Source organism: Balaenoptera ricei, chromosome X, assembly GCF_028023285.1.
Source record: "Balaenoptera ricei isolate mBalRic1 chromosome X, mBalRic1.hap2, whole genome shotgun sequence".
NCBI lineage: Eukaryota > Metazoa > Chordata > Mammalia > Artiodactyla > Balaenopteridae > Balaenoptera > Balaenoptera ricei.
In genome coordinates, this window is record NC_082660.1 from 91,821,242 (window position 1) to 91,849,131 (window position 27,890).

The 27,890-nt window shown below is 47.4% G+C and overlaps 1 protein-coding gene across 1 annotated transcript; it reads left to right on the forward strand.

Moving 5' to 3' along the window:
- Window positions 1-103: 103 nt before the first annotated feature.
- On the forward strand, window positions 104-27,556 carry DRP2 (dystrophin related protein 2). The gene is made up of 22 exons (XM_059910109.1): window positions 104-220; window positions 4,310-4,473; window positions 6,061-6,217; window positions 7,628-7,748; window positions 9,723-9,991; window positions 10,369-10,515; window positions 10,961-11,039; window positions 12,729-12,789; window positions 13,105-13,166; window positions 14,597-14,671; window positions 15,603-15,804; window positions 16,027-16,112; window positions 18,038-18,195; window positions 18,541-18,707; window positions 20,508-20,619; window positions 21,875-22,011; window positions 22,333-22,398; window positions 22,662-22,727; window positions 23,617-23,760; window positions 25,555-25,792; window positions 26,955-27,075; window positions 27,398-27,556. The coding sequence occupies exons 1-22, from the start codon at window positions 104-106 to the stop codon at window positions 27,520-27,522; spliced, it is 2,874 nt and encodes a 957-aa protein (XP_059766092.1). The 3' UTR covers window positions 27,523-27,556.
- Window positions 27,557-27,890: the final 334 nt, after the last annotated feature.

Below are 27,890 nucleotides of genomic sequence, written 5' to 3' on the forward strand. Positions count from 1 at the left end.
TTCTAGATCTTGACTCTAAATTTCTCCTTGTTACTCTTCCAGGTGCTTATGCTCAACAGTTGGTGCACTGCCTATCCTCACTCCCCCATGAGCCTCGGTTCTGATGCAACCTATGGTCATGCAGGGATGCCCTTACACCCTCCCACGATGTCATGAGTGGCGGGCAGCTGACCACTTCCATCACAGCAGCAGCCTCCGAAGCACCTGCGCCCAGCCTCAGGTAAGAGGTCGAGAGCAAAAGAAAGACCTGTAGAGACAGGGTGGACACAGGATCTGTGTGTGATCTTGTGGGTATCCATGCTTCCTAAGGCTCAGGGGTACTGTCCATATACATGAAACCTCTTGGGCAGCACGGGGCCTCCTTTGGCCCATCCTTGTCACTCATGAGGCCTTTTATGGGGGGCATGGGGCAAAGGAAGTGTGTTGAGCTGGACAAGCCAAAGGGCCCACAATGGCTGAGGGGGCTGGTTTTATGTTAACAGCCCAAGGGAGGTCCTAGAAAAGCATGATCCTTCAGGATATAGCCAAGGACAAGACAGGACCTTCCTTTGTCTTGACTTCTCTGTGGCTTACCTCATATTCTGCACCTGCAGAATATTCCCTCTCATTCTATTGGCTCTTCTTCTCAAGTCCCTAGTCTTACTCGCAGTGGGTTAACCCCACTAAGGCTCCCCTGAGTTTCATACTGGCCTCTCCTGTCTCTCTCCTCCCCTAGAAGTGGAGTGGTGGTGCTGCGTGTGCCCACCTGCATACGTTCTAGGTGGTCAGAGTATGTGTGAGAGGCAGTAATCCCAAGAGGGCAGCCCCCTTTCCTGACAATGAGGGGGGTCCAAGGGAAAGCTGACTAGACAAGAGAGAAGTATCAGCATACTTTGGCTTGCCCTACAATGCATTGGGGTCCAGAGGCCATGGGAGTGTGTGAAAGTACTATGTTTCTTAGTATCTCACAGATGGGCTGTGGCGCTGAGTCACTATTCAGCTGCAAACAGCAGCTGAATATACAGGGAGGAGGAAGAGAGAGACACGGATGGAGAGCTGGCATGGATGGAGAATGTAGGTGCTGGGGAGCCCATTTGGGGGAGAATAATGGGAGAAAGTCAAGGTCCAGAGAGGCATAAGACCCAGGTCCTCCCAAGCTGTTTTCACATGTCTAGCCAGAGACAATTTGCTGCTTGTAACATATTCTCAAAGTCAGTGTCAACTTAGAGTCCCCCTGTGCACCTACCCCTTCCCCAGACTGGGACTTTCAGAGGGTTGAGGGATTGAGAAGCATGGGTCCTCCCATAAGGCTTGCCCTGCTCATTGCCCACCCCCTCCAAACTTCTCCACCTGGCAACGGGACCTGAGGGCTTCATTTTGTGACAGAGAATGGTGAGACCAAGCCCTCTCCTCGGTCACTGTCTAGTTTCTTCTCTTCCTTCTCTATGGCTCTGACTTTGTCTTAAAGTTTCAAGAGGTAAGGAGAGAGCCCTATGGGGAGTGGGGAGTGATAAGCAAACATCTTGGCCACAAAAGCCAGAAGTAGAAGGCTATTGATAGGGAAAGAAAACTATGATTATTCATTATTTGCCTATTGTGTGCCTGGTTCTGCCCCAGGGGACTTGAGATTATTAGGGGGAACTCGGAGGGGAGAACAGGGTGATGGAGCATAGTAAAGGAGCCAAATGGGGGCATAGGAAACTGAGAGGAAGGCTGGAGGGAATGAAAGGCTAGCATGGGTGGAGCCCAGCTCATCGTGGGCGCTTCCATCAGAACCAGACAACTAGGTTGTGGCTGGATCACAAGAGGCCATTTCTAACTCTGGGGCATTCCCAGTCTGGGGGACTCTGTGAGACTGGCTTGGGACCAATTATCCCAGCATAAGCCAAGCTGCGACCCAGAGCTAGAGCCACTCCCTGCTCTTGGCCTGCTATCCCCTGCCATCCCCCATCCACCCCGCAAGGCTCTACCCCGTAGCCCCAGAAAGGGTCAGGCAGCTGCTCTAACTATTCCTGTAGGTGGGCCTCAGCATGGAAACAATGTGGAACTGTGGAAAGCCCAGAAGACTCTGTGGGAGATAAATGAGGATTGGAACAGAACCCTTTTTGGTCAAAATGAAGTGTTTTTCCTCAGTGCTTAGGGGTGGGGGCCCAGCTCGGGAATGTTAACCTTTCTCCAGCCAAGTCTGCTGGCAAAGGAGAAGAGTGGCCACCTCCAGAAGGGGCCCTGCCCCTCAGGCCAGGGACCTAGGACAGCACAGGCAGGGCACAGGAGCCTCCCTGGCACTGGATCCCTGCATGGAGTTTCTGGGTTCCCTCTTGCCCTCTCCCCACTCTGCAAAAGTCCAGGGGGGGATGCCCATTGACCATCCATCTCCCCCTGGCCTTAGAGTGCAGGGGGAGGTCTGTGGGGACAAGTCTCTCCCTCTTCTCTCAGTTTCACTGCGGGCTTGGGTCAGTCTTCTGCTGCCCACCTGCCCAACCACAGCTCTGTCCCCAGGTGTGCCACACACATCTCTCACTGCCTCTGAGGATGCTTACTTAGTCAACGACAAGGTTTATCACCAAGCTCATCATCCTTCCAGACCTTGGGGAAATTGCTTACCAGAGGTTTGTCACCAAAGCAGTCTGATCCTTTCCTTCACCTCAGGGGGTGGGGGTGGAGGCAGAGTGAGTCCTTTGTGTCTTCCAGGGAAAGGGAACATAAATCAACAGAAGCTCCCCTCTTCGTGCCCCTCCTCAGCACCATGGAATGCTCAGTCCCACTCTCACCATCCTTGCCAGTCTGGGAGGGCCCTCCTGGCCCCGGTGTGGCGGGCCCAGTTGGGAGTGAGCCGGAATTCCCCAGGGACAAAGCCCTGATTCACCGTCTGGAGTCCTGACATAGCCGCCCCCTCTGGATTCCTGGGGGGTCAGTAAACAAACAGGGTGACAGATCCCGCCTCCTGGCCTGGCTCAGCTTTGCCCACCCTCCCTGAGGGAGCCTGCTCAGAGCCTGTCGGGACTCTGCCTTTAGCTCACCAGGCACTGGGTCCTGATTTGTGTGGAGGGATCATCATGGAGCTGTCCAATCCTGCAACTGGGTCCCCAGGCGGCACAGGTAGGGTCCGCTCCCGGGGACGCAAGGCAACTGAACTCAGAGCTTTGCCCCAGAGCCTGGCTGCTCTCCCGCTTCTCCTTCCGTGTGTGGCTGCGAGCTGTGGGTTCTTTTTTAAATCTTGAATATTTTTTTATTCTATAGATTGGGCATCATTAATTTTATCAACAGATATTTATTAAGCACCTACTATGTGTTAAGCACTTCGAGCTGTGGTTTGAATGGGATGATTGGTTTCCCAACTTCCAGAGAGTCTTGTGTGGGGAGGAAGTATGGTTTGGGGGCAAGGGGAGACAAAAGGAGGTTCACCCACCAGGACCGTGTGCTTTCCACAGAAGGTGAGGAGGTAGACAGGCAGGAAGGCAGGTGGGTTTCCCGAGGCTGAGATTTCCTCTCCACACTCCCCTGCCCTCCACCCACTTCTGCCCCTGGCTGCGCAGGTCTGGCACTGCGTTGAAGGTAGCTAACTCCTGAAGGGCTACTTGGCACAACCCACACTCTCCCAAACCCCATAATACCCTACAGGGTGAGCAAGTGACGGGCTCTGAACTTGACGGCCCAAGGCGAGACTTTGGCAGGCTCCACAGCTGGTCCTCTTAGCTGTCGACTCTGGTCAGAGTCCTTTGGCGATCAGGACCCAGAATGCTGCTTTAGCCCTTTCGCAACCCATGGAAGATGAACAGTGCTCTTTAGGACTCTTTCCAGCCTTCCTGACTGTGGCGGGAAATGCGAGCGGGGAAGAGGAAGAGGGGGCACCAAGGCCTAGATTCACTTGGAAGTAGGACATCTACCACTGATGGCTCTCTCTGGCTGGTCTCTCTCTCTCTGGAACTTTGTGGGACAGCCCTTCAGCTTTCTTTTCCAGAAGGTTGGCTAAACTGTGGAACACTGAAGTAAGAGCTGCAGCTCACATTGATTGCCATGGTTGCCTGTGTTTGTTTGGGCAATTCGGAGCAGCTCTTACCTAACACAAATACTTCCAGGGTCCCATCTGGGCAGTAGTCCTGGCAAAATTTGCAATAATAAGAGTGATAATGATAGGAGTCAGCAGTTAAAAGTGACCTTGCCATGAACAGAGCCACGGAGTCATCCTTTCTCTCACCCCCCTACCCCTGAACACACCCCAGAACCAGCCCTTCTCTCCCTCTGTTCACACTTGTCCCACGCTTGGCTTGGTGCAGACCAGGGTGTGGCACACTCCAGGGATCACAGAGGTGTCTGTGTTTCTGTCCAGGTTAGAGCTGCTGCCACCACCCCTGCGCCTCCTCACGATGGTGCTGGGGTGCCCTACCTAAGCCCAAAGCTATTCAACGGGTCTGTTGGTGCCGCTGGACCCCTGGAACCACCAGCCATGAACCTGTGTTGGAATGAAATCAAAAAGAAGTCGCACAGCCTCCGGTAAGGCCTGGCCCCTCGAAACAGGGGCTTTAGGGAGTTGTCTGGGACGGTGTTGTTGGGTTCCTCTTGCTGCTGTAGCTCACCATCCTCTTCTCAGCCTTCTCGTCAGCCTCACCCTCTGTTTCTCCTCCTTTTCCTTCTCTGGCACTGGGGGAAGAACACTGGGTCAGAAGTCAGGAGACTTGGATTTGAACCTCAGTCTTGAATAGCTGTTGTCACCTTGCATAATTGGTTTGAGTAATCTCTGAATTTTAGCTTCCACTTGTTTGGATTTTTTTAAAGGAAAAAAACTGAGTAGAAGAATAATAGTTGTCCTAACTATCTCCCAGTGTTGTTGTGAGGACTCAAATAAGATAGGAAAATGCTTTCTGAACTTAAGAGCGCTGATGTATAAATGGAGGATATGATTACTGCCTCCCCCTCTTCCTCTCATAACTGTCCTCCATCTTGGTAGATCTCATCTGCTCTCTTTCCCATCTTTTTATCCCTCTATTCCCATCTATTGCTTATCACCCACCCATGCCTCCCCAAACTAAGGGCGAATCAGTAAGAGCCTGAAGGCAACTTCTGTATCAGTTGTTCCTCTTTCCTCTACCCTTCTCTATAACCCCTGACGCCTCCACCCGCCACACACACTTTTCCTCTCTACTCCCTATCATCAAAGACCAAGCTCCTGGCTTCTGGTGGGTTCTGGTGGGGATGAAGAGTGTGGAGAAGTTGAAAGAATGCAGGCTCTGGAGTCAGACAAAGCTGAGTTCAAATCATCACTGTACCAGTGACTTAACTGTGTGACCTTGGACAAATTACTTAACCTCTCTGGGCAATAGCAGTGCCTACCTCACGAGGTTGCTCGGAGAATTAGTGGAAGCAAAAATGTAGGTAAAGGGCTTGGCCCAAGTGGTAGGGACACAATGACTAGTTAGCACTGTCGGCTGAGGGGAATGGGCTCGATGGCTGCACACAGCCTGGGCTGGCCTCTGGCTTCCTACCACTTGGACCTCAGCTCATGGCTCATTTGCGGGGGAAGGCAAGCAGAGGTGATTATGCGGTACCCATTTTCCTCCTTCCATATGTCAAACTTCTAGCTTATGCTGTCCTCATCCTTTGGGACCCCTGGGCTGCTTGTATTTGTATGCAGCCTCGCACACGTGCGTGCCCAAACTCAGCCACCTGACGCGCCCTTTCCACCTACTGCATCCGCTTCTGCTCAGAAGGCAGCCTCCAAGAAGCCTCTGAGGATGAGCAGTTTGGCATGACTTGAGGTCCTCTAGGACAAGAGGGCAACGAGACAGCTGTCACCTCTAATGGCCTTGCTCAGTTCGCTACCCTTCCCAGCGTGATGCTGGGCACTCAGCTGAATTAACTGACGTCTGCCAAGTGTTTTGGTACCGTACTCCCTCTGGAGGTGCCTTGAGAGCCTTTGTGGGTGGGTCAGAGGGAGGGCTCCGGGCCTCCTCCCACTTCGACCAGAGCAGCACCTCTTTCATCTGTTTATATATTAAGGTTCCACATATGTATTTGTTGGGGGAAAATGTTTTGCAACTTAACAAGAGGATTGAAAATCACTGGTCTTACCATTGTGTGCAGCGCCCGCCTAGAGGCCTTCTCAGATCACAGTGGAAAGCTTCAGCTCCCTCTCCAAGAGATTATTGACTGGCTCAGCCAAAAGGATGAGGAATTGTCAGCTCAGCTGCCCCTACAAGGGGATGTGGCCCTGGTGCAACAGGAGAAGGAGACGCACGCGGTAGGTTAGAGTCACAGAGGCCGTGGTGTGTAGCCTCTCCATCGGGAAGGGATCTCTTCTGCAACACCCTGACTGATGGATGCCCAGTCTCTGCTTAGATGCTTAAAGTCACAGGAAGCTGTGTACAGTCCTACTGGTCTGTGGATAGTACTCCAGAGAATAAGTCAAATCTTTCCCCTCTATTCTTCCCATCAAATATGGACCTCCCTTAAAATTCTGCCCTGATTTGTAATGGGGACATGGGAAAATGAACATAATATAATATTAAGTGAAAAAACACAGGATACAAAACTATATACAGGTGGATCTCAACTGTATAAAAATCGATATAGATGTGTATGTATGTATACACGTGCATACAAACAGAAGAAGGAACTGTATCAAAATCTTCACAATGGTTAAATCCAAGTGATGAAATCAGAGTTCTTTTTAATTTTCTTCTTCATACTTTTCTGAGATTTCTAAGGTTTCTGTGACATATATTACCTCTATAATCAGAAAATAACAACATGCTTCTTAAAATGAATCCATAATGCACCAGAAGGAATGATAATTATGTGATGTGACAGAGGTGTTAGCTAATGGCAATAATATTACATAAATGTTGGAAATCCGTATATTGTGCACCTTAAACTTATGCAATGTTATATATCATTTATATCTCAATTTAAAAGATGAATACAGAATGGAATACCATACAACAAGAAAATAAACTATAAATGTGTGCCACAGCATGGATGCATCTTAAAGACAATAGGCTGAGTGAAAAAAGAGCCAAATACAAACAAGAGCACACACTGTATGATTCCATTTATATAAAGTTCAAAAATGGGCAAAATTAATCAGTGGTGTTACAAGTCAGGATAGTGGTTACCTTGGGGGAGGGGGGAATGAGAGAGTGACCAGAAGGGGTCATGAGGGAGCCTTCCAGGATGCTGGTGGAGTTCTGTTTCTTTATCTCAGTACTGGTTACAGAGATTGAATCACTTTATGGAAATTCATTGAGCTGTACACTTTTGATTTGTATACTCTTATTAGTGTATATTTCAACAAAAAAACTAATTAAAATTTTAATATAAATCTTGCCCATCCTGGCTTTGATTTCTCTAAGCCCCTCACAGAGGACTTTCTGAGTCTTCCAGAGAACCAAGATTCCCAGCACCAAATCCCCACATTTCACTCTACCTTGTGGCGTAGACAGACCCATTTCAGAGTAAATAGACCTTCCAGCGTCAGAGTTATTCTTCTGCCTAAGGAGAAGACTGCTCCTCTTTAGTCTGAGTAGCCCAAAGATACACGATAACGCCAAAGGATCAAGCTGCACTGAGGAGAAGATTGTCGATTGCAGGATGGATTTCAAAGCAATTGAAAGACTTTCCTTCCCCATTGACCACGTTGCTAACTTCACAGGCCTTTATGGAAGATGTCAAGTCTCGGGGCCCCTATATCTACTCTGTGTTGGAGTCAGCTCAGGCCTTCCTCTCCCAGCACCCATTTGATGAATTAGAGGAGCCTCGCTCTGAGAGCAAAGGTGGGTGATCTTCCTCTCTTTCATCTTCTTCTTTAGCTGTGAACCATTAAACACCTTCCTGCCCTCCCCAGACTCATTTTCTCAGCTGTTACCTAGGAGGATAATTTTCTCCTAGCAGTCCAAAGTTGGGAAGAAGCCAGATTCACACTATAAGAGAAAGCAAAGAGAACAGAGCCTGGAGCAGGGGAGATGAGCGTGTGGCCTAAAGCTGTATGTGGCTCTCTGGAGTATCATGTGTGGCCATTTAATAAGGCATGAAAAAGAAAAAAAAAAGACTCAAATGCATTAAACTAACTCAGTAAGTAAAAGTAGTAGTATGTCCTTTAAAAGCATACTGCTTTATTACAACATAGAGAGGCATGTGGCACTGCTGTAATCAACCAGAAAATAAAAAACCTTTCAAAAACATCTAAAAACTTTGGTGATTGCATTTGAAAAGAAAACTGATCGTGGCTCTTTAATTCTGACCCTGGTGAGTTCTTGCCCCCTTTCCTCAATAGAGCGGGTCACTGTAGGTCTAGGTTTAAATAAGGCAGCAGGGTGGGATCCGTGGTGCTCAGGTCTGAGTGGTGGCCCAGCATGCCCTCTTCTCCAGAAAGAGGCTTCAACCCTCTGAGATTGGTTATGTACAGCCTGAAAGGACCCTTTGTTAATGCAGCCCTTTGTCAATGCTGTTGACCCTCTCAGTTTACCTCGAGCCCCTCCTACTGAGTACTAACTAGTACTCAATTTACTGTCCAATGGGCCTCAGATAGAACGAGCTCAAGAGAGCAGGACAGTTCCAATTAGTCTGGAGTTTGGGGGCTCTGAATCTACTTCTGAGGGGAGGTCTGAGGGAGGAATTTAGGAGCCTAGGTGGAAAGGCTGGGCAAATTATACTAACCTCTCCTTTGCTGGGTCTTCATAAAATACCTCCCTTTTTTGGAAGGAAGTGGGCAGCAGACACTAATGCAAAATCGCATTCCAAGGTCATGTGAATAGGACTCAATGATTTGCCTCACTACATGTCTTAAATATTTTACTCACTCTTTACCTTGCCCATTTTTTAAGAATATGAGGAAATCCTCATGATATAATAAGTGGAAAACACCAGTATGGTCTCTTGACTGTGGTGGTGGGTCCACGAACCTACACATGTGATAAAATCGCATAGAACAAAACACACACACACACACACACACAGAAATGAGTACAAGTAAAATTGGGGAACTCTGAACAAAATCGGTGGATTATGTCAATGTCAATATCCTGGTTGTGATATTATACTATAGTTTTGCAAGATGTTACTATTTGGGGAAACTTGCTAAAGGGTAAATGAGATCTCTGTATTATTTCTTTCTTTCTTTCTTTTTTTTTTTTTTAAAGAATTTAGGCAGGAGCTGGAAGTGATGTGAGACCACAGGAAAGCTTTATTTATTTATTTCTTTAAATTTATTTTTGGCTGCGTTGGGTCTTTGTTGCTGTGTGCAGGCTTTCTCTAGCTGTGGCGAGTGGGGGCTACTCTTCGTTGCGGTGCATGGGTTCTAGACATGTGGGCCTCAGTAGTTGTGTAGCGAGGGCTCTAGAGCGCAGGCTCAGTAGTTATGGCGCATGGGCTTAGTTGCTCCACGGCATGTGGGATCTTCCTGCACCAGGGATCAAACCCACGTCCCCTGCGTTGGCAGGCGGATTCTTAACCACTGTGCAACCAAGGAAGTCCCTCTGTATTATTTCTTATAATTGCATGTGAATCTACAACGAACTCAAAATAAAAATTTTAATTTTTTAAAAAGCTGAATCTTCAAAAGGAGCTCAACTATGAAAAAAATGTATTTGTATGTGTATGAATATATATACACACGTACACGCACACACACACACACACACACACACACACACACACACACACATTTTACAAAGGGCTATCTGTCTCTGTCTTTCCATGGGCTATCCTTGCCTGGCTGGCCTGACCTGACTTCGTGCCTGCCCTTGCAGATACCTCTCCCAGACAGCGGATCCAGAATCTTAGCCGCTTTGTGTGGAAGCAGGCAACGGTGGCCAGTGAACTATGGGAGAAGCTGACAGCCCGCTGCGTGGACCAGCACCGCCACATTGAGCGCACTCTGGAGCAGCTGTTGGAGATCCAAGGGGCAATGGAGGAATTAAGCGCGACTCTGACTCAGGCCGAGGGAGTCCGAGCCACTTGGGAGCCCATTGGGGATCTCTTCATTGATTCACTTCCTGAGCACATCCAGGCTCTTAAGGTATGCAGGCCCCCTCCCCTGGCTACAGTCCACCCCGGGACCAGACGTTCCTCCCAGACCCTGACAGTGTTCCTGCTGCTGAGGCTCCATTGTTGCCCTGGACTTCAATAGGGTCTCTCCCAGTTTCCGTGCTAGATTTGGGGGCTGGTTTAGCTGAAGTCTCCTCTGTCCTTCTACTGTCTTCTCTTTCCCTGGTGTCTTCTGAGAGTAGAAAAGGAAGAGGATAAGGACAATCTCCCCCCCCCCCCACCACACACACACCTTAGTCTGCTTGCCCTAAAAGGCAAGCACTGAGGTTGAGCTATTAAAACAAAATGACTAATGGTTCCTCTTTCCTATTTTCTACCTACTGTGGCACTTGGGTTTTGGTTCTATAGCTATTCAAAGAAGAATTCTTCCCCATGAAAGATGGAGTGAAGTTGGTGAATGATCTGGCCCATCAACTTGCCATTTCTGATGTGCACTTGTCAATGGAGAACTCCCGGGCCCTGGAGCACATCAACAGCCGGTGGAAACAGCTACAGGTAAAAGAGAAGCCTGGAGTGAGGCATGAGGAAAAGGCTTGGTATAACTAGGCTTGGGGGGAACTTACCCAGGCCCAAAGGAAGTGAAGGGGCATTGAAATGGGATCTATGGGGGAAAAGAGTTGTAGAGAATTTGGGGCCAGGAAACAGGCTTCTCAACCTCTAAACTGCAGGAAGTGATTAAAATGGTCTGAGAGGGGCTTGTCTGCCCCTCAGGGTAGACAGGGGCAGATGAACGGTGACTGTGGCCTGGAATTAGGGATGCTCTTCTCCGACTCCTGGGAGTGCCATGGGAAGGCTAGGATTTCGGCGAATGGTGGGAGGATCTGGAACTGGAGAAGAGGCAGCCTCTGAGGAAATTCACAAAGATTGCCAGAGGCACGTGGAAATCCTACCCTGTATATCTGGAATGAGTCCACTGACTTCTTGCGTCTTCTTTCCATAGGTGTCAGTTGGTGAGAGACTTAAGCAGCTCCAGGATGCCCACCGGGACTTTGGGCCTGGGTCACAGCACTTCCTCTCCTGTATGTGAGACAAACTGGGCTTCACTTGGTAGAAACTCAGCCACCTTCCAAGAGGGTCTACTCTTGTCCCTTGGGGGCCTGGTGGGAGCGCAGTGTACCTTGGCATCTAAGAAGCAGTAGGATAAAACAGTGTAGTGTAGTGGTTAAAAGGACAGGCTCTTGAGTCAGAGAGACCTGGATCTGAGTCACAGCTGCTCGACTTTATATCTGTGCAAGCTTGAAAAAAATGGCTTAACCTTTTTGAACCTCAATTTTCCCATATGTAAAAAGAGGGAAAATATTACATAGCTGATAGAGTTATGGGAATTAAATGACTTTATTGTTCCAACAATATTTCTTGATGGCCTACTGTGGGCCAGGTACTGTTCTAGGTACTGGGGCTACATCAGTGAACAAAACAGACAAAAATCCTTGGACATGGAGAGCTTACATTCTACAGGAGGAAGCCAGACCATAAACAAATAAGTAAAATATATATAAAGTCAATCGGTGACAAGTGCTATGGAAAAAAAGTAAAGCAGGGAAGACGTGAATTAGGGAGTGCTGGACTTAATGAGGGAGGCAACTGAGTGGAAACCTCAAGGAGGTGAAGGAATGAGCCATGTGGGTATCTTAGGGAAGAACAGAGGGAACAACAACTTCCAGGACCTTAAGGCAGGGGCATACCTGAGGGACAGCAAGGAGGCCAGTGTAGAAGTGAGTGACGAGGGGAGAGAGCAAGAGGTCAGAATGGGGGCAGGAGGCCAGAGCACGGAGGGCCTGGAGGGCTATGGTAAGAACTTGGGATTTTATTCTGAATGGAATGGAGAACGATTGCAGGGATTTGAGCAGAGGGATGACATGATCCGACTTATGTTTTAACAGAGTGTGGGGGGGGCAAGAGTGGGAGGAAGGAGACCTATTAGGATGCATATTGCAACAATCTAGATGAGGGATGACGGTGACTCAGATCAGGGTGGCAGCAGTGGAGATAGTGGGAATGTACAGATATGAAAATTAGATAGGCACACAGAGCATTCAGCAGAGTATCTGGCACATAGTAGGAACTCAATCAATGTTAATGGTGATTAGAACTATTGAATTATAATCACTGGCATGCAGATATACCTGCAGAGGGCTCTTGTACCCAGGGAAACTGCAATGAGGAGGTTGGCCAGGTGACTGAGCCTCTCCTGGAGCATCCGGATGTTAAAGACACAGAGCAGAGAGAGACATCCTTTTCCAGAGTTCCTCACTAGAGAGGAGTGAGCAGTCCCATTCCCCATTGTCCCACAGGACTGAGAAGCTTGACCTTCTGAGGGAAGGGCTTTGAGCCCCATGAGGAAAGTAGGGTCCACTTCATATCCACAGCAGCACACCAGCTGCCTTCTGCTGAATGGATAAAATGGCGGACAGCTCAGGGAGAAGATAGGGTGGCCAAGGCCACCTGTTCATGCCCTTGTCATGTCTCTGGCACATGAGGGTATCAGTGACAACCTCTTCTCCTTCCCTCACCCAAACGTCAGGGAGAGAAGTGTGTTCATTAAAAGTGTTTACCCCATGCTCAGGGGCTGTTAAGAGCTGGCAATGAGAGTCAGGCATCCCCTTTTGGGCTTAACTACTTCTTTGAGAGGATAGAGCAGGGGAGTAACCAGGGGCCTGAAGAGCATTAGTGGTCAGCTTCTTTCTCTTTCTCTTCTCCCTCACCAGCCTCTGTTCAGGTTCCTTGGGAAAGAGCAATTTCACCCAATAAAGTTCCCTACTATATCAAGTGAGTGACCGTCTGAATCGGAAATGGATCAGTCACCTGCCCACCCCCTCCTTTTCCTATCTTTTTTTCTATCTATCCCTCTCACCCCTTACCTGTTGGGATTCCTCCATCCACTCCAGTTTTTCCTCCTACTCATCTCAAGAGCTCAAGATTCTACCTGGTAAAGGTGAACCCTTGTGCTTTGGGACCCTCCGGGTTCACCCTCAGATCCTGCTGCTCCTTGCATCCAACCTATCGCTGAGGGGTGCGTGCATGTGTGTTTGAGGGGTTGGGGGGTGGTATAGACCCTGGCACTATTGATGCTTTTGTTTGTAGCCACCAGGCTCAGACCACATGCTGGGACCATCCCAAGATGACTGAGTTATACCAAACCCTAGGTAAGAATTCAAGGTTCCTGTATAGTGTGGAGATCTATACAGTTGCCTTTGTCCTATAAGAATATAAGGGAGTAGTATTCCATTGTATGTGTGTGTGTGTGTGTGTGTGTGTATATATATATATATATATATATATATATATATATATATATATATATACTATATCCTATTTATTCATTCATCTGTCTACAGGCACTTAGGTTGTTTTCATGTCTTGGCTATTGTAAATAGTGCTGTGATGAACATAGGAGTGCATATATCCTTTTGAATTAGTGTTTTTATATTCTTTGAATAAATACCCAGAAGTGGGATAGCTGGATCACACACACACACACACACGCACTCAGCCATAAGAAAGATGAAATCTTGCCACATGTGACAATACGGATGGACCTTGAGGATATTATGCTGAGTGACATGAGTAGAAAGACAAATACCATATGATTCCATTTATATGTGGAATATAAAAAGAGACAATCAAAATAAATGAACAAAACAAAAACAAACACATAAATACTGAGAACAGAGTAGTGGTTACCAGAGAGGAAAGGGTAGGGGGAAGGTGAAATGGGTAAAGGGGTTCAACTGTATGGTGACAGATGGAAATTAAATTTTGGTGGTGAGCACTTTGTAGGGTATACAGCAGTAGAAATAAACTGTTGTTCACATGAAAGTTACAAAATGTTATAAACCAATGTTACCTCAATAAAAAATAAATTTAAAAAAAATAGAAGGGAATCCTATTCAACAAGCAGGTGAGGGTGGAAGTGAGTCCTTGTCCTTTTTCCAGTGGCCTTCTTTCCTTTCCCCTCTGCACCTCCCTCAGCTGGAAGCTCTATACTCTCCCTGAACGATTTTATCATCACATTAGGTAATTATGCTTATAGATGTGTACTAGATCTTCTTTGAAAGATACTATCCAGGCTACGAATATGACTCTCATGTGCCTTATCTTTGACTGCCAAGAGAGACTCCTATTATGTTGTAAATTTCACCCATGTTGATGCATGTGACTATAGTTCATTCATTTTCCCTGCCGTGGAGTGTTCCATTGTATATACCACAGTTTCCTCAACCATTCTACTGTTGATGGACATTTCGGTCATTTCTAGTTTGGAGCTAACAAGAACTGTGCCGCTTGGTCAAACAAACAAACAAAACATGTGAAAATCACTGCTCTAGGATATATAGCTGGCTGGGTCGTAGAATATATGAATGTTCAATTTTACTAGGTAATACCAAGTTGTTTTCCAATGTGGTTGTATCAATTTACACTTCCACCAGCAATTCTCATTCATCCACATCTTTGCTGACACTTCCTATTGTCAGGCTTTTATTTTTTGCCAATCTGGCAGGTGTAACATGGTATCTTGTTGTGGTTTTAATTTGCATTTCCCTGATCTGAGTGGGTCTCTTTCCATTCTCTGCAGCTGATCTGAACAACATTAAGTTCTCAGCTTACCGCACTGCCATGAAGCTACGCAGAGTCCAGAAGGCACTGCGTCGTAAGTCTCCCATTACACTTCCCTCATAGCCTTCATCCCACTCCTACCCTTCCTCATCTGTTGACTGTTTCCCACTTTCATCCCACCTGTCCAGTGTTGTTGATTGGCTTTGTGGGGATTCTCCAAAGGCTGGGATATGCTGGCTGTGGACACCTGATTTTTCCAGGGCCCTTCTATTTTCCCCAACCCCCAGGCTTGTTTCCAAATTAACCCACAGCTATCCTCTTCCTTGTCCCTTCTTCCCTGCCCAAAACGGATAATCAAGCAAGTGTTTTATGGCGAGAATTATCCCAGCAAATGGTTTGGAACCACTGGAGGCTTGTGTTCTTTCACCATCTTGGGGTTATTGGATGTAGCAGCAGAACTGTTGAAGCGAATGCCAGTGGTTAGGGGACAACATGGCTGCAGATATAATGTGCCTTCTGTCTTTTCTCTGAGACACTGTCCATTCTGTCTTCCTGGACCAGGTTATCTGGCTAGGCTGATTCCAGCATTGGGTGTAGTTAAAAAATCCTCCTGAGTTATGTCACATTTACCCAGGCATACCTGAGCCTTCATAACCAGTGTCTAGGTTTTCAGAACGAGGTTCACAGACCAACTTACTTGCAGTTGAAATGCGTGTAAAGACAAAGAAAGTTAAAAAAAATGGTATTCAACCCCTGGGAGTTTACCCAAATCCCACCATCTTCTTGAAACTGATGTCAAGAAACATTTGGGTATAGAAACATTTGGGGTTAATTTCGGGGGCCTTCTGCTGCCTTCTCCTCACTTGGGTTGAGGGTCTTGGTAAAGGGCAAGCTTGTTTCATACTTACCAATGGTTAGTCTGGAGATTGAGTCAGATTTGGTGATGCTGGTGGCCGTATCTTCCTGCCTAGTCCCTGGGGTTCTACTTTTGGCTATACTTTCTCCTTCTCTCCTTTCCTTCCCAGTGGACCTGGTAACTTTAACCACAGCCCTGGAGATCTTCAATGAGCATGATCTGCAGGCCAGTGAGCATGTAATGGATGTGGTGGAGGTCATTCACTGCCTGACTGCCTTATATGAACGGCTGGAGGAGGAAAGAGGCATCCTGGTCAACGTGCCACTCTGTGTGGACATGAGCCTCAACTGGCTCCTCAATGTTTTTGATAGGTAAGGGCTTGCAGCCCTGACAGCCTCCATGGTGAAATTCAGTGGGACATATGGAGTGGGCATGGTGGGAAGGAATTGCTCCCCTGGTGCACTTGGACTCAGCTCAGCTTGGGGCATGGCTGGCACAGAGCCCTGCTGGGATCAACCCTGTGAGGGACATGACTGCCAAGATGTTAACCCTTTACAGATATTCGTATTCTCAGTCTCTTCTTTTAAACCTAGTGGTCGCAGTGGAAAGATGCGGGCATTGTCCTTTAAGACTGGCATTGCATGCCTGTGTGGCACAGAAGTGAAGGAAAAACTGCAGTGTGAGTACAACTCCAAAGTTTGGAGTAGAGGTGTGTGGAGGGAGAGGTGTGGTGGGAGGAAGAAAAGTCTAAGATAAGCAGAAGATCAGTCTTATGACTCAGCAGAGGGCTACTCAGGCTACCTTGTAACGCTTCCCGGTCCAAGCTATTGCAAGGAATCCACAACAGCCAAAGGCCAAGATGGGTCTAAGGCCTGTTATTATCCCCACTGTTACTCCAAGGGCATTGGTTTCTTCTGATCTGGTGTAATTACTTGATGGGGATCTGAGTTGGGATCCTGGGATACCCAGGACCTGGACTTTCTAGTTCCATTTCCCTGTGGCCTATCAGGCTTAGCCCTCTCCCAATCTGAAGCTCAAACCACGTCACACAAATGTGGAAGAGGACAGTTTTATTGTTTACTAGGCAGGTGTGTGCTGGTTTTTATAAATGGAATGGTTTTTACTATATAATACATCACTGAGAGTTGTTCAATTTACCCTGACTGTCAAAAACTTTGAAAGGCATTTATGGTTTTGGGGGTTTCCTGAGAACCTGCATCATCAACACAGGCATCTGAAATAAAATAAAAAGCTATACGTTAATAATAATAAAAAAAAAAACCACGTCACACATTCTGTTGGAGACTTCCCATGTGATAACATGGGTGGTGTGCAATAATCCCCATTATCTGGGAGGTGGACAACATGTAATTCTGTAGGTTTGAACCTCTCTGGTGTACAGTACCTTCGCTTTCCCCTCCATCCTCCATCATTTGTACAGCATTTTGCATTTTTCTGCAACAGCATCACTAGTGTCAAGTGTTTAATGTGCATTGACCACTGTGCTGCATGTGGTGAGTATCAGGTCCAGTTAGACATGGTCCCTGCCTCAAGTGGTTTACAGTCCAGAAGAGGAGACAGAAGTACACAGAAAGCATTTTTTAGAGTGCTAATTAGAATAATCTGAATGGCAAAGGATATGTGCTATATCAGATCACAGAAGAGTGAGGACAGCCGTCTAGGAAAGATTTACAGGGAAGAAGACTTTTCAAAGTATGTTTATAACTATGATATAATTTCTTTCTCCCAATGTTCCTTTGAGATGGGATGGACAGTGATGATTTAGTCTCCATTTATAAGTAAGGAAACTGCAGCATAGAGAGGTTCATGACTTACCCAAGGTTTTACAAGCTAGTCAGTAATGGATCCAGAAATAAACCCCAGGCCCTCTGCCTTTTGGTTTTGTTCCTTTTCTGGGCCTTAGGTGAGGTATGAAACGGACAGACAAGAACCTCTGGAGGAGGTTTTCGAAAGTTGGGGTGGGACGGGGGAGTTCCCACAAGGGCAGATATAGACCATGCTCAGATATATAAGTACCATAGTCTGTTCCACAATGACTGAGAGTGAATTCTTAGACGATCAAGTGTGTTGAATTATCCCCTTCTTTTGAATTATCCATGCCAGTGTGTCTTTTCATTTGTGTGGATAACTGAGAGATTACTGCAGTATCAGACTACATGGGCTACATGAACAGGAGGGGATAGGGCAGACTGACTGCAACTCATATTCAGGCACCCTTGAACCCCACACCCCTTCATCTTGCTTCTTGAGACTTTGTTTTCCCAGCAGTGTCATATCTGTGTCTGGCACCACTCTCACACACAGCTTGCTCTCTGTCTTCACCCCTCTCTCCCCTGCTCTTTCTGACGCTCTCCGTCTTTGTGTCTGACTCACTTTTTTCTCTCTGAACCCAGAGGAATGCTGCTTTTAGAACTCCTGGACTTCTAGAAGGTCAGGGATGGACCTTTAGGTATTCCAGTTTCAAAAGTCATTAGCTAAGTCAGTGTGCTCTTTCCCTGTCTTCTTTTTCCGTTCTTTCTCCTCATACCATTCTCTGGCCATTCCTGTATCGGGCTTGGCCATGACTTACGGTGGGGCCAGCAGACCTCTTCAGCCAAGTGGCCAACTCAGGCAGCCAGTGTGACCAACGCCACCTTGGTGTCCTGCTTCATGAGGCCATTCAGGTGCCCCGTCAGCTGGGGGAAGTGGCGGCCTTTGGGGGCAGCAACGTGGAGCCCAGCGTCCGTAGTTGCTTCCGTTTTGTGAGTATGGAACTGGGGAGGGAGGAAAGGAGGAGTGATGGGACAGAGGGTGGGAAGAAGGGAGGGAGGACTGAGAGCTGGGCTTTTGATCTGAAGTACTCAGATGCAAGGGAGTTTGTTGGGCTGGAGCAACAGGGCAGAGGGTTCTCTGGGCCTTTAGGGTCAGAGTCCTGAGGGGAGGGCACCAGGTCAACTAGGGCAGGGTAGAAGGTGGACACCTCTGGAGAACAGTCTAACCCAGAGTCCAACCAGGTCTTGCTGTTTCTCCTCCTCTCCTGAGGGCTGCCATTCTAGGCACAAGACACTGGGCCTCAGACATCACTACTGGGCTTCTTGTTTCCCTAGAGCACTGGGAAGCCAGTCATTGAAGCTTCACAGTTCCTGGAATGGGTCAACTTGGAGCCCCAGTCCATGGTGTGGCTGGCTGTTCTGCATCGGGTCACCATTGCTGAACAAGTGAAGCATCAGACCAAGTGCTCTATCTGTAGGCAGTGCCCCATCAAAGGCTTCAGGTAGGGAAAGCAATACCTGCTGGAGTGATACTACTACTAATAATAGGCCATGTTACATATAAATCATATATTGCAAAACAGGGCATTACATAATTACAACTAATCTATTGTATGTTGTTATATACTGTTATAATCCTTTCTACTGCAGAATGTTTAACTTTTAAAAAACTCAAAAACGATGAAATTTTTTTCTGTTAGTTGTGTTGTGAAGTATTCAGACCTATAAAAATGTATAGAGAAGCAAAAGGGGGTGGGGTGGGAGAACAGCACAGAAAGGGAAGTAATTTGTTCATTGTTTCCCAGGGAGCATTAAGTAGAACCCAGAAACCCCAGCATCCTGACATATGAGAACACCTACGCACCAAAAGGTGTGCTGGCAAATGTGCTACTCTCTAGAAAGCAAAAGAGAAACGTGATATAGCATTGGCTAATTTCCATGATGTAAATACTCCCACTGTGGCCAGTGTCAGGCTACCCATAGGAGGTCAGGAAGAGACGCACAGTTGCACCCCATTTATAGTATTTCCACCACCAGGTATAACAGATGTAGACAACCTCGAGAGCATAGATAATGGTGAAATAGTTAGGAAGTGATGAGTTTAATTATTTATTACCTTTGTTTTTAATACCATTTGCTTAATTGTGAGTTTATACAATTTAATTTTTAAATAATGGCTATATTTAACAACTGGCTTGGAAAATTCCTGAAATTTTAACAACCAGCTCTCGTGAGCTTACATGAGCAGGCTCCAGCGCCCCACGGTGGGCACCCACCACCAAGCTGAAGAAACAAACAATATTTTACAATATATTTATATATGTTATATAATATATTTATATATCTACAAATTTATATATGCTATACATATTTTATATAATATATAAAACAATATATTTGAAGTTTCCTTGATTACATTTCCCTCCTGTCCCCACAAAGGTAGCCGCTATCCTGAATTTGGCTTTCATCATAAAATGCTTGTTTTTACCACTTTAAAGCACTAGCACATACTCTCTTTACAACCACCCTGCTTTTTATAAGCAAATGAGGCACAGAGGTGGAGTTCACACTGCTGGCTAGTGTAGCTCCAGGACAAGATGTCGGATCCTCTGACTGTTCTAAGTCTAGACATTTCACCATGCTATGCTATTAGGTCTGGGCAGTCCAATCAGGCTTTGGAATTGGATCTGAAGGGCTAGTCTATATTCAGTCATAATAGAGTTACTATTATAAATAACTTTGGGGAATAATTTTTAGCCAACTTGCTCACGGCTGATAGAATCAGTTGTCTTCGTATTGAAAGTGTGCCTTCTCCAAGGAAGGTGGTCATACCTGTGAAACTGGACCCTTTCAGGCCACCTTTGTTTAGAAGGCTATTTGATATAATGAGCTCTTTACCCCGTCTCACCCTCCCTTTTATTTTTTATTTTTTATTTTTTTCATTGAAGTATAGTTGATTTACAATGTTGTGTTAATTTCTGCTGTACAGAAAATTGATTCAGTTATACATATATATACATTTTTTATATTCTTTTCCATTATGGTTTATCATAGGATATCGAATATAGTTCTCTCTGCTATACAGTAGGACCTTGTTGTTTATCTCACCCTTCCTTTTAAAAAAAGATGGTGAGACAGGGCTACTTCCTGAACTTCCTGGGATTCTGAGCATGTGATTTCATGGAGATTTGTGGTCTCTGGAGTAACCCTTTTAATGTATGTGCATATTTGGATGTTTGGGGGAGGGGGAGGTCACTATAGTATATTGCATCCTCTTTCCTACCACCTCTCCTTTCCCCAAGGTACCGGAGTCTGAAACAATTTAACGTGGACATCTGCCAGACCTGCTTCCTGACAGGCAGGGCCAGCAAGGGCAACAAGCTTCATTATCCCATCATGGAGTATTACACCCCGGTATGGAGCCTCTGGGCCGGGCGGGAGGGGCAGGCAGCTCTCAGCTTCTGGGTGCTTGATCCATTTTGTCCAGCATTAGCTCACTGTATTCTGCGCTCCGTTGGGGAGCATCCTCCAAACAGGCCTGGTGATTGACCAATTTGGGGGATCCAGGGCTGTCCTTCTAGCAGAGCTTCTCCCTCACCCTCACCAGGGCGGTAGCTGGCTGGAGCAGCCCAGGACATTCTTGGCCATCTAAAAGGCACTCACTATTCTCCTGCAGAGAGAAGTCTCAGGAAAAAATAGAGACAGCAAGGCGGTTACAGGTGACTAGCCTTTGATCGCTCAATTTAGTTTATCCTGCTTAGCTTCCTGGATTGTTTCTGTCCCCTGGTCTTCACCTGCTACCTTGTCATTGCTTCCATCCCTTCTAGTCAATACCAAAGTTTGTGCTCAAATTCATTACTCAATCTCTTGCGTGAAAAGGGGGTATGCTCTTTACCTGGGTCCCCAAAATCCACTGGGCTTTCATTGGAAACTGTGCCCTTCATAGTCTCCTGAGCCCAGCATCCCTGAACTCCAGCCACAGAATTTCTCCTCTGCTATGTTCAGGACTCAGACCTCCAGGCTTAGCTTCCTGAGCTGACTCTGCTCCCTAAACTCCTTTATTCCTCTCTCCCCACACGTACTCCCAAAGTCCCAAGCATATCCCCAGCTCCCCCCACTGCTCTCTCCCATCTTACCTCCCCATCTCCACAATCCATCTCCCTGAGCTGTCATCTCTTCTCCAAATTCTGTTGACACAGAAACATGTGTGACCCAATGGAAGCAGTGACCTTGACCTTTATTTTTCTTTTAGTATCATTTTAAAATAAACATTATTAAAGTCATACATGCGAAACTGGCTAGAGATGGTAGACTGATAATTGTGTAGCTCCTGCTCATCTTCTACACCCCTAGAATTTATGTAAAAGATATTTAAAAGTTAACAAATATACGATCATTGTAAAAGATTCAAATTATATAGAGGTGTTTAAAGTATAAAACCAAGTCCCCTTTTCCTCCTCAGTGCGTTCCCCACCCCTCAAGTCTAACTTCCCTGAGGCAAGCCGTGTTCACAGTTTGGCATGTATCCTTCTAGATCTTTTTCTAGGAGCGAGGTGTGGTAAATATGAACAAGAGTAGACTACCAGTCATGGTCCCTGCTCCGGGGGAGTGGCCACACCTCCCTAGAATAGCCCATTAGGGTGAGTCCCTCTGTCTTGTCTCCTCCCAGACCACATCCAGTGAGAACATGAGGGACTTTGCCACTACCTTAAAGAACAAATTCCGCTCAAAGCATTATTTCAGCAAACACCCTCAGCGAGGTTATCTGCCTGTGCAGTCAGTGCTGGAGGCCGACTACAGTGAGACGTGAGTACCGGTAGCTGAACGGGGGCTGCAGGCATCCTCATTGAGCCTAGGGATGTGCTGTGAAGGGGCTGAGTCCCACATGGGCTAGGACAGTCTTCCAGGGCAAACCCAACTAGTGACAGGGCAGTTCAGCTGGGGCCTGACCAGGAATCTGACCTGAGAAACAGACTAGAATCCAGTCTCTGTATCTTGTTCCCATCAGCTCTTGGGAGCTCCCTAATTTGGTGGTGGTGTTGCGGGGTGTGGAAGGGTGGTGGTGAGGAGACAGGCTGCCCAGCTACCCAGTCTTTGGTCTTCTGAGTCTTTGCTGCTTTCTTCTAGGCCTGCTTCTTCCCCGATGTTGCCACACGCTGACACACACTCCCGCATTGAGCATTTTGCCAGCAGGTACCACCAGATTTGGGGGAGGGGAATTGTAAGGAGTCCAAGGGGGAAGGGGTTTTCAGTTAGGGCAAAGAGAATGAAGTCAGGGCCAGGGGGACATGCACAGCGGGGTTTGCAGCAGCCAGCGAGGCCTAACGTTTGGGGCGGGGGAGGGGGAATTGGAACAGCCTCCCAAACCTGATTATCCTATTGTGGGATTACAGTCCTTGAGATGAAAGCCGTCTTCACATACTGTTTTCCCTTCTGTTCCTGCTCTTTCTTCCTAGGCTTGCTGAGATGGAAAGTCAAAATTGCTCCTTCTTTAATGACAGCCTGTCCCCAGACGACAGCATGTGAGTTTTCACAGCTGCATATTTGCCAGGAATAGCTCTCCTTTGGGATCCTTCTACCACCACTTGGGGAGGGTATATCCTCAGTGGGAGGTGGGGGGTGTGTGGATAGGGTCCCTGACACCCTAAGGAAGGAAGTCGGCTTTCTGGGCACAGTATTTAATGAGAGAAGCAGTCTGCCCTCTATCAACTGAGCAGGGTAATGAAGGATGAACTACCTCCCTGCCATCTGCCAAGGTCCCTTTCTGTTGCAAGATCCCATCCTTCTATTCCTAACTCTGAAGGAAGAAGAATATGCCCTCAACTAAAGTTGCAGAAATGAGCCATTATCTTATGCTCAAAATGCCAATGCCCCATCTAGTGCCACATCAACCCTGGGGAGATACCACGGACTTGACTGAAGTGTGGCCAGAGAGATTCCTTGGTGCTATAGCCCAGAGAAGGGGCCCTTCATCTCTAGGGAGGTCCCCAGCCTCCTCAGAGGACCTAGGAACTGTTGGCTACACGGATAAATCCAGCCCTGGGACTGGGACTCAGGCAGGCCACAATTCCCCTGGGGATGGGAAAGCGAAGGGGGGTGGGGTGGGGGAACATCACAGAAAGGGAAGTGATTTGCTCATTGTTTCCCAGGTCACTATAAGTAGAACCCAGGAGCCTCGGCATCCTGAAAACACTCCCTCCTACTACCCCCAACAATGACCCCTACCACCTTTGAACACTTCCATCCCTCTTAAACCTGAATACATGGCCTTTTCCCTCTCTATGTATCTTACAGAGGGAATCCTCCAGCATGTGTCTCCTGGGGCTTGAGGTGGGAGCTGAGAACTCACACCCTGAGCTGTTTCTCAGTTCAATGCCTGGGCCCCTCTTTCCTCTCCCCACCCCCACACAGAGATGAGGACCAGTACTTGCTGCGGCACTCCAGCCCCATTACAGACCGGGAGCCAGCCTTTGGACAGCAGGCTACGTGCAGCATGGCCACTGAAAGCAAAGGGGAGCTCGAAAAGATCCTGGCCCACTTAGAGGGTGAGAACCGGTAGGTGTGGCAATGGCACAGATCTTGCGTGGGTTCTAGAGTCAGACGGCTTAATTCAAGTCCTGAATTTCCACATCCTAGCTATGTGGCCTTGAACAAGTTACTTATATTCTGTGATCTTCCATTTCCTCATCTGTAAAATGGGGATGATGATAAGAGTACCTACCTCTTAAGGTCACTTGTGAAGATCAAATGATCAGGCATATAATGTGTTAGCCAGTGTCTGTCTTATTGGAAGTGTTCAATAAAAGCTAGCTATCCTAATAATTATTTGAATCCTTTTAACTCAACCCAAATATCTCCAAGTACCCAATAGATACAGGCAGAGAGAATGCAAACACAGAGAATACAGAAGAGATGATGCCTCTGCCCTCAAGGAACTTCCAGTTGTTGGAAACGGAAAGAGGTCCTTATCACTTAGTGAAAGTAATAAGAGGAGGATGATATGCATAGAGCAGTTGAGGACTGGAAGAGGGAAGGTGAAGAAGATTATGGGGATGGCATTGATCTCTGTAAAGCATGGAGGGCAGCACGAGTCTGAGGAACATCCAAGACACTTTGGGGGTGTGTAGTGGAATCAATAACAACCCCCAGAAAAGTAATTCTCAAACATCAGTGTGCATACAAGTCACTTGGGAAGCTTGGTGAAATGCAGATTCTGATTTGAAGGTCTGGGGTGGGGCCTTAGTTCCTGTACTTCTAACCAGCTGCTAAAGGATGCCCATGCCTCAGGCCTACAGACTGTATTTGGATTAGCAAGTCCTTAGAACAGGGCCTATCTGCAAAGTATTTGTTACTGGTTCAAGACAAGATAAATACATAAATAGAGAGTAAACTTTTAGAAATTTTCATAGCAATTTGACATTGCCACAATATCCACGCACGTAATTAGTGGACTTGTCTTCATTGAATTGGGTATAGGCCAGGTTGAGTGCTGTTGAATTTGGGCAGCAAGTCATGTGTGGTGTGAGCTGTGTACTAGCTATGCACATTCAGACCATGTATTGATCCATGATGGATTGAAAAATCCCCCTGTTTTTTTGCTATGGATAGTTTGAGAAGCACTGCACTAGAGCAGTGGTGGTGGGGGGGGGTGCCCTGGGAAACACTAGGGAGAGAGTGATTCTGTTGCAAAAAAGAAAAAAAAGTAATGTCCTCCAAAGGAGACCATCTCTTTGGAATCTGTTTCCTTGATGACTCAACATGGGTGTTTAAAGTGGGTCAAAGAGGAGTGTAGTAGAGAGAAGAGGAAAGATGGGTGATCCTTTGTTTATGTTATGTCTTCCCCTGGAATCTAAAAATCTAAAAATGGAGTAGGTGAGTCAGTGGCCCTAATGCCTCATTTATTTGCAGACTGTGTTTCTGCCCGATTTTAAGGTCAGAATTAATCCCCGAAGCAGCACATCAAAGTCCTGAGACATTTGTTATATGAAATGTCAGCTCTCTCTGCTCTGTGGCCTAAGGATGGCAAAGTAAATGACATATGTGTTGGAGAGGAAGTGGATATGGCCATTCAAGCAAGAGCATGGCTGGGATGGACTTCCCTGGCCGTCCAGTGGTTGGGACTCCACGATTCCACTGCAGCACTACAGGGGGCGCGGGTTCGATCCCTGGTTGGGGAACTAGGATCCCACATGCTGAGACCAAAAAAAAAAAGCACGGCTTGGGGGCTGGGGTGGGAGTGGGGATGGGAGAGCAAAGGGATTGCTCACACCTAGGTATGAGGGGACACTGAGCCCTGGACAGTCAGTACCCTGTGAAGGTCATTGGCCTTGGCTTCTCCATCCTTGGCAGGATTCTCCAGGGGGAGCTGAGGCGCCTGAAGTGGCAGCATGAGGAGGCTGCTGAGGCACCCACCCTGGCTGAGGGCTCTGCCGAGGTGGCACAGGACCACCGCAATGAGGAGCTGCTGGCTGAGGCCCGGATCCTTCGACAGCACAAGAGCCGCCTGGAGACACGCATGCAGATTCTTGAAGACCACAACAAGCAACTCGAGTCCCAGCTGCAGCGCTTAAGGGAGCTGCTCCTGCAAGTGAGTCTGGGGCCAGGGGAAGAATCAGAGCAGCCTCCGAGCACAGGCGGGCCGGGGAGAGGTGCTCCTTGCTCCTGGGAGGTGTCTGTTAGAAGACTTTCTGAAGAGAACTGGGCTGGCAATCAGGAAAGTTGGGGGGAGGAATGGGCTGCTATATCACATCGCTTGGCCAATTCTCTTGTACCTAGTTTCCACTCCATCCTTGTGTGTTTACTCTCAAGCCACCGTGGGGCCTAGGGCAGAGGGAGGGCTTTTGAGGGCTCACTTCCCCACAACCCATTTGAATCTGGTATTGAAAGAACAAAGTTCAAAGAATCATCCAAAACGTTGACTTTGCTACTTTGATGTTTGCTGGAAAGAAGCGAGTTTGGACATGCTTGGCAAGAGGAAGATTTTCGCTGTGAAGGGATCACTTATTACTTTTTGTCCCTTTCCTCTTTGAGAGGCAGTGTATAGGATGTAGTGTGGTTCTGGAGTTAGACAGCCCTGAGTTTGAGTGTAGTGCTGCCGATTAGTGGCCGTGGGATGTTAGGAAAGTTACTTAGCCTCACTAAGCCCCAGTTCCCTCATCTGTAAAACAGGGATAAAAATATACCAACTTCATGGAATTGTGGTGAACGTCAAATGAGATAATGCATTTAAACAATTTGGCATGATGCGAGGACTATAATAAACATTTCATAAATAAATAATTTATGAATAATTATTGTCATTATCCATACCAGGTAATACCACACTGTGCCTCTTCCCCAGATCCTCCAAAGGATGGCCTCTAGATGAATTCCTGGAGGTCTTAACATATGATATTATGTCATGAACCAAGGATCAGGTGTGCAACTCTACATTTCCAGAGGAAATTGAGTTCTAGATAGCTTAATTATAGCTGAAATGACAGCAAGAGATATTTAGGGGCAATGGCATCCTTAGAAGAACTGGGAGCCTTTGATACATGTTGTTGAAGGAAGAGGGTATCCAGTAATTAAATATTCTAAGAAGTTTCCTGAAAGGGGAAACCACTGTTTGGGGCATCACCAAAAGCTTCTTAAAGTCCAAGGGCAAAGGGATGGGCATGATGTCTCTAAGGACCTTTCTAAGCCCAGGAGGCTGTCAAAGTAAGGTCAGGAAGGCAAAGCCACTTAAGTCATGCCTTACCTCTTGCTAGCCACATACTGAATCGGATGGCAATGGCTCTGCAGGCTCGTCCCTGGCTTCCTCTCCGCAGCAGTCAGAAGGCAGTCACCCCCAGGAGAAGGGACAGACTACTCCAGACACTCAAGCTGCAGGTGAGTTCCCCCAGCCCCTCCCAACCCCTTCCTCCATGGCTTTGTCTTGCCCCAGGTCTCCTGCCTAGGGTTCTGCTAGGGCTGGGACTGGTTTCTCCTCATGGCTTTGAGCTTAGGGTCAGGGATGATTGGCTTATTGACTGATTCATTCATTTCTTTATTCCACAAATGTATGTTGAGTACCTCATATGTACCTAGGCATCGTGCCGGGAAGATACAAATGCTATAGGTTCACCCTTCAGCCGGCAGCATCCTACCTCGGCCCCTTGGCCTCATAAGGGAATTTCGAGTTCTCTTCCCACATCTTTCTTCTCCAACTCAGATGATGTGGGGTCAAAGAGCCAAGATGTCAGCCTGTGCTTGGAAGACATTATGGAGAAGCTCCGCCATGCCTTCCCCAGTGTGCGAAGTTCTGATGTGACTACCAACACTCTGCTGGCCTCCTGATGGAACCAGATCCCCATCCTATAGTCCACGGTCCTCTCCCAGTTCTGGTCAAAGCCTTCCCTCAGCCTTCACCCAACCTTTCCAGTCCCCACTGGCCCCACATTCCTCAGCCGGAGTTATCTGGGCTCCAGGCAGCAGCAGGGATTCGATGGTATGCGAGGTGGGTGTGTGAGGGTCGGGGGAGGGAGAGGCATGATTCCTCTGACTCTAGAAATGTGCCCTTTAATCTTCAAGTTTGAGATCAGTCCCTTAAGTACAATTCTGTTGCAGCCCAGGCTAAGGGCACTTGGAGGCCATTCAGATGGGGAGCAGAGAAGCTGCCTTGCAGAGTGAAGCAGTGCCCATTGGCCCCTTTCCATTCTCCATGG

Excerpts from the sequence above, each read along its gene's own strand:
- DRP2 (XM_059910109.1), top strand. The coding sequence starts at position 104 with ATGCAACCTATGGTCATGCAGGGATGCCCTTACACCCTCCCACGATGT. Across the intron at positions 11,040-12,728 it reads GTCACAGCACTTCCTCTCCT|CCTCTGTTCAGGTTCCTTGG; the intron begins GTATGTGAGACA and ends CTCCCTCACCAG. Across the intron at positions 22,399-22,661 it reads ATTGAGCATTTTGCCAGCAG|GCTTGCTGAGATGGAAAGTC; the intron begins GTACCACCAGAT and ends CTTTCTTCCTAG.